The sequence below is a fragment of the Phoca vitulina genome, unplaced genomic scaffold (assembly GCF_004348235.1).
Source record: "Phoca vitulina isolate PV1807 unplaced genomic scaffold, GSC_HSeal_1.0 scaffold4, whole genome shotgun sequence".
NCBI classification, from domain to species: Eukaryota; Metazoa; Chordata; class Mammalia; order Carnivora; family Phocidae; genus Phoca; species Phoca vitulina.
In genome coordinates this window covers 68,457,401-68,470,604 of record NW_022589707.1, presented here as the reverse complement: position 1 = coordinate 68,470,604, position 13,204 = coordinate 68,457,401, and the positions used below count along the sequence as shown (strand labels likewise).

General features: G+C 40.9%; 1 protein-coding gene across 2 annotated transcripts in view; it reads right to left on the bottom strand.

Annotated features, from left to right (window-relative positions):
• KIAA1324L (KIAA1324 like) overlaps positions 1–5,558 on the bottom strand; it is a 179,754-nt gene extending 174,196 nt beyond the window's left edge. The window contains exon 1 of one of the 2 annotated variants that reach the window (XM_032402265.1): positions 5,477–5,558. Coding sequence is in view for 1 of the 2 variants with exons in the window: in XM_032402264.1 (XP_032258155.1) it covers positions 4,795–4,992 (198 nt within the window). In the remaining variant the exon portion in view is untranslated. Of the gene's footprint in view, positions 1–4,794; positions 5,095–5,476 lie in introns of those variants that run through there. The other variant, XM_032402264.1, reaches the window with a different exon arrangement.
• Between the last annotated feature and the right edge of the window lie 7,646 nt (positions 5,559–13,204).

The following is a 13,204-nucleotide window of genomic DNA, read 5'->3' as shown; positions in this document are numbered from 1 at the left end:
CCCCCCCCCCCCCCCCCCCCCCCCCCCCGCCACCGCCCCACCTCACCTCCCAGTTAATACTCAAGCCATCCCCACCATTCCAGAGAAACCACTCTGCCATTGAGTACCAGCAAACCAATGGTCAGATTCAATCTTCTCTTTTCGGTCCTCATCTTATTCGAGTTTCTTTGGCCAAATGACACCACAACCACCCTTTTCTTTCCTTCAAAGGCTTTTCTCACCTTCCTCACACTCTGTACTGTCCATTTCCCTTACTCTTGCATTACTTACATGTCTCCTTTGTGGACATCTCCATTTCTGCCACCTTAATGTTGGTAAAACCCGTCTTACCTTTTGTCCTCTCTATTCCCACTCCCTGGGTGACTGCATCCAATAAAGCAGTTCCAACCACGCCTTTCATTCAAGTGATTCCCATATCAGCACATACCAGGCCCCTGAGCAACACAGCCTGATACCCAGCTCTCTACTGACCAACTCTACTTAGAGTCAACCTCTCCAGAACCAAGCTCCTCATCTTCTCTTTCTCACAGAGGTCAGATGCACCATCTTCTCTTCAATCCAAGATCTTTCATTCCCTTACCCTCCACACTCACTTCCTGGCAATTCGACCTTCTGACAGCATGCCCTCTTTGCCATCTTCATTGCTGCTCCTTAACTGAGGTCCGTCATCCTTTACCTGGACTACTGCAATTGCTCCTAGCAGGTCTCACCTCTTTCTGTTTCTGCCCCCACTAATATGGATTCCTTATTGTTGCCAAACTGAAGCATATTGTGTTGCTCCTGATGTTTACATCTTTCTGTTTCTCCCCATCATCTACCAAATGAAAACCAGCTTCTTAGCATGACACACGGCCCCTAGGATCAACCTTCTTCTGTTTGCCCGTCAGACTCATCTCTCATTAAGCTCTCCACAGCAGGCCGTATCCCAGCGACAATCTATTATAACACAATGCAGTTGTCTTTCTGCCCTTTCTCAATCTGCGTTCTACACTGGAAATGTCCTCCTGGCCCACACGCACATCTGACCTTTGTCTGCTTGGCAAATTTCTCCTCCTTTTTCCAGTCCCACTCACTTCCTTGATAGGGCCTTTTCTGACTTTCCCACTGCATGTGACCTCCCCTTTCTTCTCTCGTGGTCCCAAATCACTTCATTGCAATTGTTTACATTTCTGTCTCATCCTTACCCCATTAAATTTTATTTTTTTAATTTGTAATTTCACATCATCTGACATGCCACCCGGCACCTAGTATAAGCTCAATAAATGCCTGTGGAATAAAAACTGTTGGCACAAGGGCATCATTCTCAAGATTCAAAGACTGGTAGAAAATCATATTATGCAGGATTTTAGAGGAATGAACTAAGAATCAAGGTCCAAATTTAAATAATGCATACATAATCCACTTAGTTCTGTTCTTTTTACTCTCATGCACTCTATCTTCTAATACCTTACTCCACCTCTGAATCATCTGTTGGCCTTTATCATTTTTTTTCCTCTGGCAGTCCCATTAAGTCTTATTATTCAATGAGTCAAAAATTCCAGTCCAATTCCATTATTGGATAAGTCTATCCTCTGAGCCTCTGAAATCTCCCCGTAGACCCTTCCTGAACTACCAGGATCCAGGCCTACTAATCCAGCAATAATCAACTCTCACATTTACATAGATTGTTTTCCTTTAATGTATATTAATCTCATCCTCACAACAGAAATAGGTAGTTTTTATTACTGTCATTTGACAAGCAAAAAACTGGTGCCAAGAAACCCAGAGGATACTTATCCTTCCTATGTTTCCCCATGCATAAGCCTGAGAAATTAATTCTGCACTTTCTGACGTCTAGTCTTCATATTTTTTTTTTCTTCAACACCATTTACCAAAGTCACATCCTCCTGTCCTTCCTCTCGGACACACTGACTTTACTTTTTATGTCTCCCAAACTATAGCCTTCCTGTTTGTGCTTGTGCTTCTACCCTGCTGATCTGATCACCAGCTGAGCTTTCATTCCAAAGTAATCATTTTTCTCCCCTTTTCAGCTCCATAATCCAATGACTTGACAAAGGAAGCCGTACTTCATGAGTTTCACCCCAGAGTCTCATTCTCTGCAAAAATCTAAGTGAAACTTTACCCATAACCCAATTGTCTTTTTGAAGGGTTTTTTCTGAACTTCAGCAATTATAACTTGATTACCCCCAGACCAATATTCTGTGCCTCTTTTTCCTTCTCTAGCTTTCTTCTAAGGAGCAAGCAAGGAAAATGAAAGTCTACATAATGTAATCATGTCTACTTTTATAAAAATACTGGTCAAGGAAGGTGAAACTCAAACTACTGGGGGGAAATGAGGTTTAGAATCACACTTTTCCATCCTTTTCAACATTCTCTCATATCATTAAAAGCTGGCCTTAGTTTCTAGCCTCTGACCCTCATTGTACCCTCTCACTCTGCTCCCCAAGCACATAGCTGTATTCTGGTGTGCGGCATTCACCTCCTTTTCTATTACTCAATAGTGGAAAGGGATAAACAGGTAAGAGTGAACACACAAAATAGTTATTTTATTTCTTTGTCCATAGGAGTTGGACTACAATTCCACAGCTCCACCTCAGAGGACGCCTCCTCCCTACCTCCCAGCACAAACAGACCCTTACCCTCAGAGCCTGGAAAACACCTGCTCTTCTCCCTTCCCTCTCAAAAACAGTGTCAGAGAGAAACAATGATCAATTCTAGAAAACTGTCTCAGCTAGTTAGACCAGATGCCCAGGAGCGGATTCAGCCCCTGTGAGACTTCTTGGCCTCTCCTATTTCCAAAAGAACCTCTAACTTTCAGTCAGTCATCTTACAAATGTTGTCAGTCATCAGGAAGAATATCAATGCATCCATCCATCACCATTTCTAAAAACACAACCAGCCACAGGCAAGCTCAATATAATCCCTCTATATGAGTCACGTATTCCCACTTTTGGGGGGGGGAGGAAATTCAAAGGAGACCTCAAGGAACTGAGTCACATGCAATTTCTAAAGTCAGTGCAACAGAGAGCTGGGATTAATTGAAGAGAGTCTTTCTGAACTTTCTGTCATCTTCCTGCCTCTCATTTCACTATTTCTTTGTTAGGCTGCAGGCTCTTACTCTGTTCTTTCTAGGTGTACATCCATGGTGCATGTGATCATCCAAATGATCAGTCTAGTTGTAGTGACCACATCAGTCCACTGGCCCCAAATTTCACCCTGACATTTCAAGTAGATTCTTCATTACTAAGAATTAGTGTTAAAAAGGCTTAAGACATTTCACTTCAGAAAAAGAAGTATGTTGTGCATACGGAGGCTGGGGGCTGGAGGCAAGGCATTAGGTTTGTCCTGTTACAACAGTTGATGTCCAAGAAGCAGCTTTCTGTGGAAATCTGGAAGAATGGATCATTCCCAGGTGATAGGTAAAGCTGGAGAACACAGATTAAACTACTAATTATATTGATAAACTCTGAAGTTAAACACAGCTGTTTCTTGAGAGCTTGCCCTGATTTCCCCAATTGCAACACTCTCATGTGCTCCCACATATGCCTTTGATCTGTTTCTCTCTCATTTCAGTCTGTCCTGGGACTTGTACTATGAGAGAGGAAGATGAAAATCCAAGGATGATGGACGATGTCCAGAGCGCCCATACTCTATAATTTAAGTCTGGGTAAAATTCAAAAGTTACAGCATCACACACAAAGGAACAGGGCCTGGCCTTTCTTCTCAGAGGGGCTATTGGCTAACCTATTTTTGCTACAAAAATTAAAATGACCCATCACCCTGATTCCTAGCCATCTTCCTAAAAACAGTATCCACTCCCCATATCCTGCTGAACACAATCACTCAAAGTAGGTCAGAAATGTTGCTTCCTTCCCCTCATTGATTTTCATTAAGAGGATGCACTTTCTGGAACACTAAAAGGAAAGACAAACACCCACTACAAGTGCCAATGACACCCCCTGTAAATTAAGTCCAGTTCCCCTAAAAGCAGGAGAAAATCTCATCACCCATAATTTCTTCTTTTTGGCCATAAGTCAACAATAATCACTAAGTACAAAATAAACAGTGGCGATGCTTCAGCCAGATGAAGACCTCCCAAAAGGAGCATTATTCACTCTGTCTTTTCTAATTTTCTAGATCACCAACCCGCCTCTTCCCTAAGTACACACTCTTTTATTCTCCCTAATTCACATCCGTATTTTGCCAGAAGGATGCCAAGTGTTACCACACACTGGCTTAGCAAGTCCCCAGGGCCTTATCAGGAAGCTGAGTGCGGGCGAGTGGGAAGAAGGGGTTTGTAGAGACCCCTACAGGGTCTAGGGGAAGAGAAGGGGGTGGAGAAACGGGGAGGAGGGACATGGGGGGGGCGGGAAGCGGGAAACCTCCTGTGGCAATATCTGGCTCTCTAGAAGAGCTGTGAAGAGATGGGTCTCCACATCCAGCAGCGGGGCTTCCCCAGTCTCCCCGCCATCCCACTTGCTGAAACCTCTGCCAAGGCCCAAGTCCTCGAGCCTGGCACTCAGAAGAGGGCGCCGCAAAGTCCTTCAGAGCCCTCAAAACAGGAGCGCGAACAGAAAAGCATCCCCCAAAAGACAGCAAAGCCACACACCCTCTCTCGGCCAGCCTCCCGGGGCGGGCAACTTCATCCCTGCAACACACGGAAGCCCCGGTCCTCCAAGGAAGGCAAGAGGCGACGGCAGGGAGGGACAAACGGGCACCCACCTCGCCCCTCACCTCCCGCTCCCTCCTCTCCCTCCCCCGCAAACTCCAGGTAAAGGACCAGGTGCGGCTCACCTCCAGGCAAGGAGGAAGCGGGCGGCCGGAGGAGGAGGAGGAGGAGGGCAGGTCCCCAGCCCAGGCCGCCCGGCAGCCGGCGAGCGCCCAGCAGCAAATCCAGGCGGGGCTCCAGGGCGGCGAGAGCCCGCAGCGGGGAGCCCCCGCCCGCCGCCCCCGGCCCCTCCCCCGCGCCGGCCCCGGGACGAGGAGCCGCATCTCCGTCCCGCTGCGGTCGGCCGGCCGGCAGCAAGGCAGCCTCCCCGGGCGGGGCGCGCTCGGCTCGCCGCTCGCTCGCTCGCCCCCTGCCCGTCCGCCCGCTGACAGCTCGGCTGCGCTCAGGGCCGGGCAGCCGGCGCCGGTGCTCCCGTCACGCCGGAGGGAGGGACCGCGGGGCGCGGGCGCGGCGCGGGGGCGGGACGCGGGGCGGGGACGCGGGAGCCCCGGCGCAGGTGGCGCGGGCGGGGGCTGGGGCCAGGCCCAGCCGGTCCGGAGAGGCTGCTCCGCCGCGGGGCCCGAGCGTCGCCGAGCCGCGGAGGGCGAGAGACGCCGCGGTCCCCCGTGGTATCCCCGTCCCCGTGGCCGGCCAGGAGGGCCGCTCCAGGCTTGAAGCCAGAGTAAAACCCAGGACATCGGGATATTGTTTATCCGGCGGCGGGTCTTTAAAATCTCCCTACTTCCCGCATCCCACACCAACACTCACCGACGCGCCCTAGGAACGGCCCTTGGTGAGGATCCAAGCTAGCTAGCGTCAGATCGAATTTTGGGGTGATCCTCGGATCTGCCTAAAATGGCAGGGAGGAAAGGGGAATGAAATATCGATGCAGTTGGTGACTCAGTTTCCTCACCTCTTTAACGAAAATAGTGACAATACCTACCCTATAGGGTTGTTATGAGGGTTAAATTAATTGATGCACACAAAGCACCTAGGGGAGTGCCTGGCAAGCGGTAGATGCGATAGGTGTTGGTAGTAGTAGTAACCACAAGTACTGCTACTATTGGTGTCATTTCATGGGGGAAAACGTGTAACCTTGGGCAAGAAAGCCCTTTTGTTTCTGGAGGAAGCAGATTTTTATATGTACAATTTACTGGGGTAGTCTTCATATTTTCTTTCATTGCAAATGTACTGAACTGGGTAGTTGGCACCAACTGTGAACAAAATGGGCACAATACCTTCCTCAGTTGTGGGGATCTCAAAGGTCCCTTCTTGCTCTATAATTCTGTGATTATGTGAATTCTCCTGTTTTTCAAAAGAAGTACTCAAGTTTCTGATAAGAGAAATGTTCCTGGCCGACTCATAAATTGACCTGAATTTATCTGTGTCTCTATCTTCAGTATTTTTTAAAAACATTTCCACATGGAATGTGAAAGTTTCTCTCTCTCTCTCTCTCTCTCTCTCTCTCTCGTTCTGATTATTATAATAATGTATGTTTATTGTAAAAATGTGGGAAAATACTTAAAAGTATCAGGAAGAATGTAAAAATTACTAGGGATCCCACCATTGAGACATGACACCATTCATGGTATTAGCATCTTGAAGAATTTTCTTCATGGTCTTTTAACTGCCTGTGTACTATAAAACTAGAATTATAATTTGTAACCTGCTTCTCTTTTTTCCTTAACAACATGAATATTTTCTCAAGTCAATGAAGTCTCTGACAACACAGCTTTAATAATTGTCTAATAACATCTACACTTTGGAGATACATAATTTACTATCGGATATTAGGCATTGTTTCTCAAATATTTGATGTTATAAATAATTCTGGAATGATTGCCTTTGGTATATAGTCTGTTCACGCTTCTACTTTTAATTTTTTGTGATTTTCTAGAATTGAAATCATTGGGTCGCACTGTATGTGTATTTTTGGTTTTTGATGAATAGTGCACAAATTCCGTCCAACAATTTTATGTCAATTGTTTCCAGCTGTTTGAGTATTTATTAAACATCATTCTAGATTTAATAATACTTTAGATATTTACCATTTTGGCAATAGAGAAAAATGCTATCTTATTAGTATGTTTAAATGTATTTTTACAATTTGTGACATTGAATAATTTTTCATATATGTTTACTGATTATATATTTCCTTCTCTTGTCAGTGTATATGAATTTTCCACTGGCACTCTGGCTATTTTTCTATTAAAATTCCATCTTTTTTTATTAGTTTGTAAGCAACCTTTTAAGTTTTGTGTGCTACACATTGTTTACTATATTTGTCACAAAAACATTTCTGAGTTTGTAGTCTTTTAATTTTGTTTCAGGTGGCCTTTTTTGCAAAAAGATTGTCATTTTTATGTACTCAAGTATAACATTTCCTTTTGTGATTTCTTCCTTTGTTTTATCCTTAGAGACACCTGTGCTTCTACAGATCCTATAAATGCCTATAGTTTCTTATTTAGTTATTGTTTTCTTTTTATGTATTTTTTATTCTTTAATGCATCCAAAATGTATGAGTCAGATTATATTATTTCTTCATCTGAGCAAGACTTAACAACATGGCTAATGGACAGTTTCTTTCCTTGTAAAAATAAGGATTGTCCTACTCAATGCACATAGGTTAAATGACAATTACAGATTTTCCCAAGTGAGACCTCTTGTCGTTGTCAATAAATAACTTTTTCACTAACAACGAAGTCACAGAACAAGACATTTAAAAAATAATACCATTTATGGGGCACCTAGGTGGCTCAGTCGGTTCAGGATCCAACTCTTGATTTCGGCTCAGGTCATGATCTCAGAATTGTGAGATTGAGCCCCACTTTGGGCTCCACACTCAGCACAGAGTGTGCTTGAGATTCTCTCTCTCCCTCTGGCCCTTACCCCGCTTGCCTGTGCATTCTCTCTCTATCTCTCTCTCAAATAAATAAATAAATAAAATCTTTCTTAAAAATAAAATAAAATAAGTAATACCATTTACTATTGCACCAAAAAGAAGAAAATACTGAGGGATGAACTTAACCAAGGGAGTGAAAGACCTGTACTCTGAAAACTATAAAACACTGATGAAGGAAATTGAAGATGACACAAACAAATGGAAAGATACCCCCCATGCTCATGGATTGGAAGAATTAATATTGTCAAAATGTCCATATACACAAAGTAATCTACAGATTCAATGCAATCCCTATCAAAATACCAACAGCATTTTTCACAGAAGTGGAACAAATAATATTAAAATTTGCATGGAACCACAGAAGACCTCAAATAGCCAAAGCAATTCTGAGAAAGAAGAACAAAACTGGAGGTATCACAATTCCAGATTTCAAGATATATTACAAAGCTGTAGTAGTCAAAACAGTATGGTAACTGGCACAAAAAAAAATATACACAATGATCAATGGATCAGAATAGAGACCTTAGAAATAAATCCACATTTATGTGGCCAATTAATCTATGACAAAGAAGGCTAGAATACGCAATGGGGAAAAGAGTCTTTTCAATAAGTGATGCTGGAAAATGTGGACAGCTACATGTAAAAGAATGAAACTGAACTACTTTCTAACACCATACACAAAAATAAACTCCAAATGGATTAAAGACCTAAATGTGAGATCTGAAAACATAAAAATCCTAGAAGAGAACACAGGCAGTAGCTTCTCTGACATTAGCAACATTAGCAACATTTTTCTAGATATGTCTACTAAGACAAGGAAATGAAAGCAAACATAAACTTTTGCACAACAAAGAAAATTGAAAGCTTTTGCACAGCAGAGGAAACCATCAAGAAAACAAAAAGCCTACTGAATGGGAGAAGATATTTGCAAACAATATATCTGATAAGGGGTTAACATCCAAAATATATGAAGAACTTCAACAACTCACACCAAAAAAACAACCCAATTAAAAAATGGGCAGAGAAGCTGAATAGACATTCTTCCAAAGAAGACATACAGATGGGGCACCTGGGTGGCTCAGATGGTTAAGCGTCTGCCTTCGGCTCAGGTCATGATCCCAGAGTCCTGGGATCGAGTCCCGCATCGGGCTCCCTGCTAGGCGGGGAGCCTGCTTCTCCCTGTGCCTCTGCCTCTCTCTCTCTCTCTCTCTCTCTCTCTCTCTGACTCTCATGAATAAATAAATAAAACATTAAAAAAAAAAAGACATACAGACGGCCAACAGACAAATGAAAAGATGCTCAACATCACTCATCAGCCCGGAAATACAAATCAAACCCACAATGAGATATCACTGCACACCTGTTAGATTGGCTAAAATCAAGAAGACAAGAAACAAAAGTGTTGGTGAGGATGTGGAGAAAAAGGAATACTTATGCACTGTTGGTGGGAATGTAAATTGGTACAATCACTGTGGAAAACAGTATAGAGGTTCCTCAAAAAATTAAAAATAGAATTACTATCTGATCCAGTAATTCCACTACTGGATATTTACCCAAAGAATATGAAAACACAAATTTTAAAAGATATATGCACCCCTATGTTTATTGCAGCATTACTTATAATAGCCAAGACATGGCAGTAACCTAAGTGTCCATAAGTAGACAAATAGATATAAAAAAAAAAAAAATGTGGTATATATATATTTTTTCCACAACCTTTTTTTTTATCTATTTGTAATATTATGGAATATTACATAGCCATAAAAATTATAAGATCATGCCGTTTAAGACAATGTGGATAGACCTAGAGAGTATTATGCTAAGTAAAATAAGTCAGACTGAGAAAGACAAATACCATATGATTCCACTCATAAATGGAACCTAAAAAAATAAAATGAAGGGCACCTGGGTGGCTCAGTTGGTGAAGCATCTGCCTTCAGCTCAGGTCATGATCCCAGGGTCCTGGGATCAAGTCCCACCTCAGGCTCCCTGCTCAGCGGGGAGCCTGCTTCTCCCTCTCCCTCTGCCTGCCACTCCCCCTGCTTGTGCTCTCTCTCCCTGTCAAATAAATAAATAAGATCTTTAAAAAAATAAATAAAAATAAATTTTAAAAAATGAATAAACAAACAAAAAGCAGAAGCAGAACTATAAATACAGAGAACAAACTGGTTGCCAGAGGGGAGGAGGTGGGAGGTTGGGCAAATGGGAGAAGGGGAGAGGGAGATACAGGCCTCCAGTTATGGAATGAGTAAGTCACAGGAATAAAAAGCAGAACATAAGGAATACAGGTGATGATATTGTATTAGTGATGTAATGGGACAGATGGTAGCTACACTGGTGGTGAGCATAGCATAATATGTAAACTTGTCAAATCACTAAGTTGTACACCTGAAACTAATGTAACATTGTATGTCAACTATACTCACAAATAATAATCATCATCATTTTCTCAGAGCAGTCTTACCTATAGAAAAGATCTTGACCTTAGATAATTAAAACCAGCACACAGACTGACAGAGAAAGGAAAATTTCAAGAAAATTCTGGCTCCCTTGCACCTCTTCTGGAATCTAACAGCAGATTATTCAAATGGTTTGTGATTATCTGATCAATAACTTTACTTTTTAAAGCCTAGTTTAAAAAAAATACTTTAAGGGGCACCTGGGTGGCTCAGTCATTAAGCATCTGCCTTCGGCTCAGGTCGTGATCCCAGGGTCCTGGGATCGAGCCCCGCATCGGGCTCCCTGCTACGCAGGAAGCCTGCTTCTCCCTCTCCTACTCTCCCTGCTTGTGTTCCCTCTCTCGCTGTGTCTCTCTCTGTCAAATAAATAAATATAATCTTTAAAAAAATACTTTAATATAAAATTCCTAATGAAATTGGGGGGGAGGGTTGAAGTTCAACCGTGAAGGCTTAAATAGCTTAAAGTCACTAGACAGTCAACAATTTTCCACTTTCGTTTATGCAGTATGTACCTGAAAATTGAACCAAACTGTGCTAATCAACAAAAGCCATTGCTGTATCCAAATGATGCTAAACACAAAGATTTTTTTAAATTTTCTTTTTAAATACAAGCAGATGGTGGTGTAATAACCCCAAATTTTAGAGATTGTCTAAGTACACAAAGGTTAGAAAAAAAATCTAAATGGATTCAAGCAACAAATTTTCTAAAAACAGTCAAGATGAAAAATTAATGAATTTTCTGAATCTAATTAGCAAAGTAATAGTAGTTTTGGCAAATGCATGTTGTGCATTATACACTCAGGAGAACAGGTATTTCTGGAAATCAATTTGACAATATACATTAAGTGTCTTTAGTATATTTGTGCCTTAATCCAGTAATTTTTACCTTCATGACTCTATTTAAGGAACTAATAAGGAAGGAGCACAAAGTTCTGCACAAGAAAACTCACTATTGTCTAATACAATTAAAAATGAAATAGCCCACGTGTCTCCAATGGGAAATGGTTACATGAATAACGCTACTTCACATGATAGCATTATATAGACATTGAAAATTATGTTTCCCAAAGAATGCTAAATGAGTCAAGGAAATGTTATCACATAATGTTAACATAAAAAAGCGAGAAAGAAACTTTAATAAACAATGTTTTCCCAAGTATAATGTGTAGGGCAGGAGGCAGTGTTTAAATATGCTTTATAGAAAGAATATGACTAGAAATCAGTGTGTTGGCAGTGATAATCTTTTAACAGTGGCATGCAGATATTTTTCTTTTATTTTTACAGATTTGTTTCCAATTTTTCCATAATTATCATAGATTATTTTCATAATCATTATGAATTACTAGAATGTTTGTGTTCTTTGATGCCTACCAGTCCTACCTTAAATCATCAAAGATATCTACAAAAATGTAAGGACGAAAGTGTGCACCAGTGTTATTTGTCAAAGAAAATAAATAAAACCTAAATATCTAATACTAAGAAAGCAGTTAAGTAAATAATAATATTCAATGGTAATCGTTTCAACCCAAAGAATTGTTTCATGAAGTCTCTGACAGAGGGAAATTCTTTTACGAAAATGCTTTCCGTTAAATGGGAAAACTGATACAAAATTTATACACAATGGATACATCCAATAAAATAAAAATATAAAACATGGATAGAAGGCTATGAATCAATTTCAGGGGTGATTGCCTAGAGAACAAAGGAGACTGGGTTTGGGAAGGAGTATAAAAGAGACTTCACTTGCACCTTCAATACTTTATATCTGAAGGGAAAGAAGGATGAAAGGGAAAGCGAGAAGAAGGAAGTATCTGGAGCAAATACGACAAAATGTAACATTGTTTCACCAGTGTTGGGTGGCAATTCTTATGGCTAATTCTTATGGAACACTTAATAGATAGCACTATTCCAAAAGCTTTCAGAGCACTACTTCATTTAAAACAACCCTTTCTGGTAGGTACTCTTAATGTGCTTAAAACAACCCTTTCTGGTAGGTACTCTTATTGTGTTCATTTTACAGATGAGCAAATAAAGGCACAGGTTACTCAGCAAGATTCAGGGTGGGGTTTCAAACACAGGCATTCTGATTCTAGGGCTCACCCACTTAGGAGGTTAGTTTTATTACCCTCTGTAATTTTCTTTATTTTTGAAATACTTAAAATTTTAAATTATTACATTGAACATAATCTTTACTAGTTTTTAAAAATCCATATTAAAAAGACTGAAAGGTTGGGACGCCTGGGTGGCTCAGACGGTTAAGCATCTGCCTTCGGCTCAAGTCAGATCCCAGAGTCCTGGGATGGAGCCCCACATCAGGCTCCTTGCTCATCAGGGAGCCTACTTCTCCCTCTGCCTGCCACTCCCCCGGCTTGTGTGCTCTTTCTTTCTCTCTGTCTCTGACAAATAAATAAATAAAGTCTTTAAAAATATATAAATAAGTAAAAATAAAAGTAAAAGTAAAAGTAAAAAGACTGAAAGGGATAGACCAAATTATTCACAATAATGTTTTCTGGACTATATGATCTGGGTGATTTTTTTTCTATTTCTCTATACTTTTCCACACTTCCAAATTTTTTACAGAAAATACATATCGGTTCAAGTTTAAAAGAAGAAAGCTGAGATATATTAAAAAGGAGTGTGATCCTTAAGCTATTCTTCTACCATAGCCTACATTTTATATATCAATTTTTATCAATTTATATAATAATATTTTAAATAACTAGTAGAGGAAGAAGAATGGGGGACTGGGAAGGATAAATGGAGAGGATTTGAAATGGAACAAAAAAATCATTCAAAAAATGGAAAATAGGTCATATGAGGAAAGGCTAAATTAGGGTGTCTTGATTACTGTCTCTAAGTCCAGAAAGACTTTTACCAGTGGTATGTATGTCCCTTGCTCTCCATTTCCTTCAAGGATCAAAACAAAACTATTTTTAGCAAAAGGAGAAAATTTTTTCACTTGGGTATACAGTTGAACCTTCTGGAAAGGTTGTGGAGATATTAAAAAAAGATTGTGAAGTCAGACAAACTTGCATTTAAAATCAAAACCGCACTGCTTGCTGGCTGTTTGATTTAGGGAACATTACTTAATCTCCCTTAGCTTCAGTGTCTTCATCTGTAAATTAGAGTTAAAAA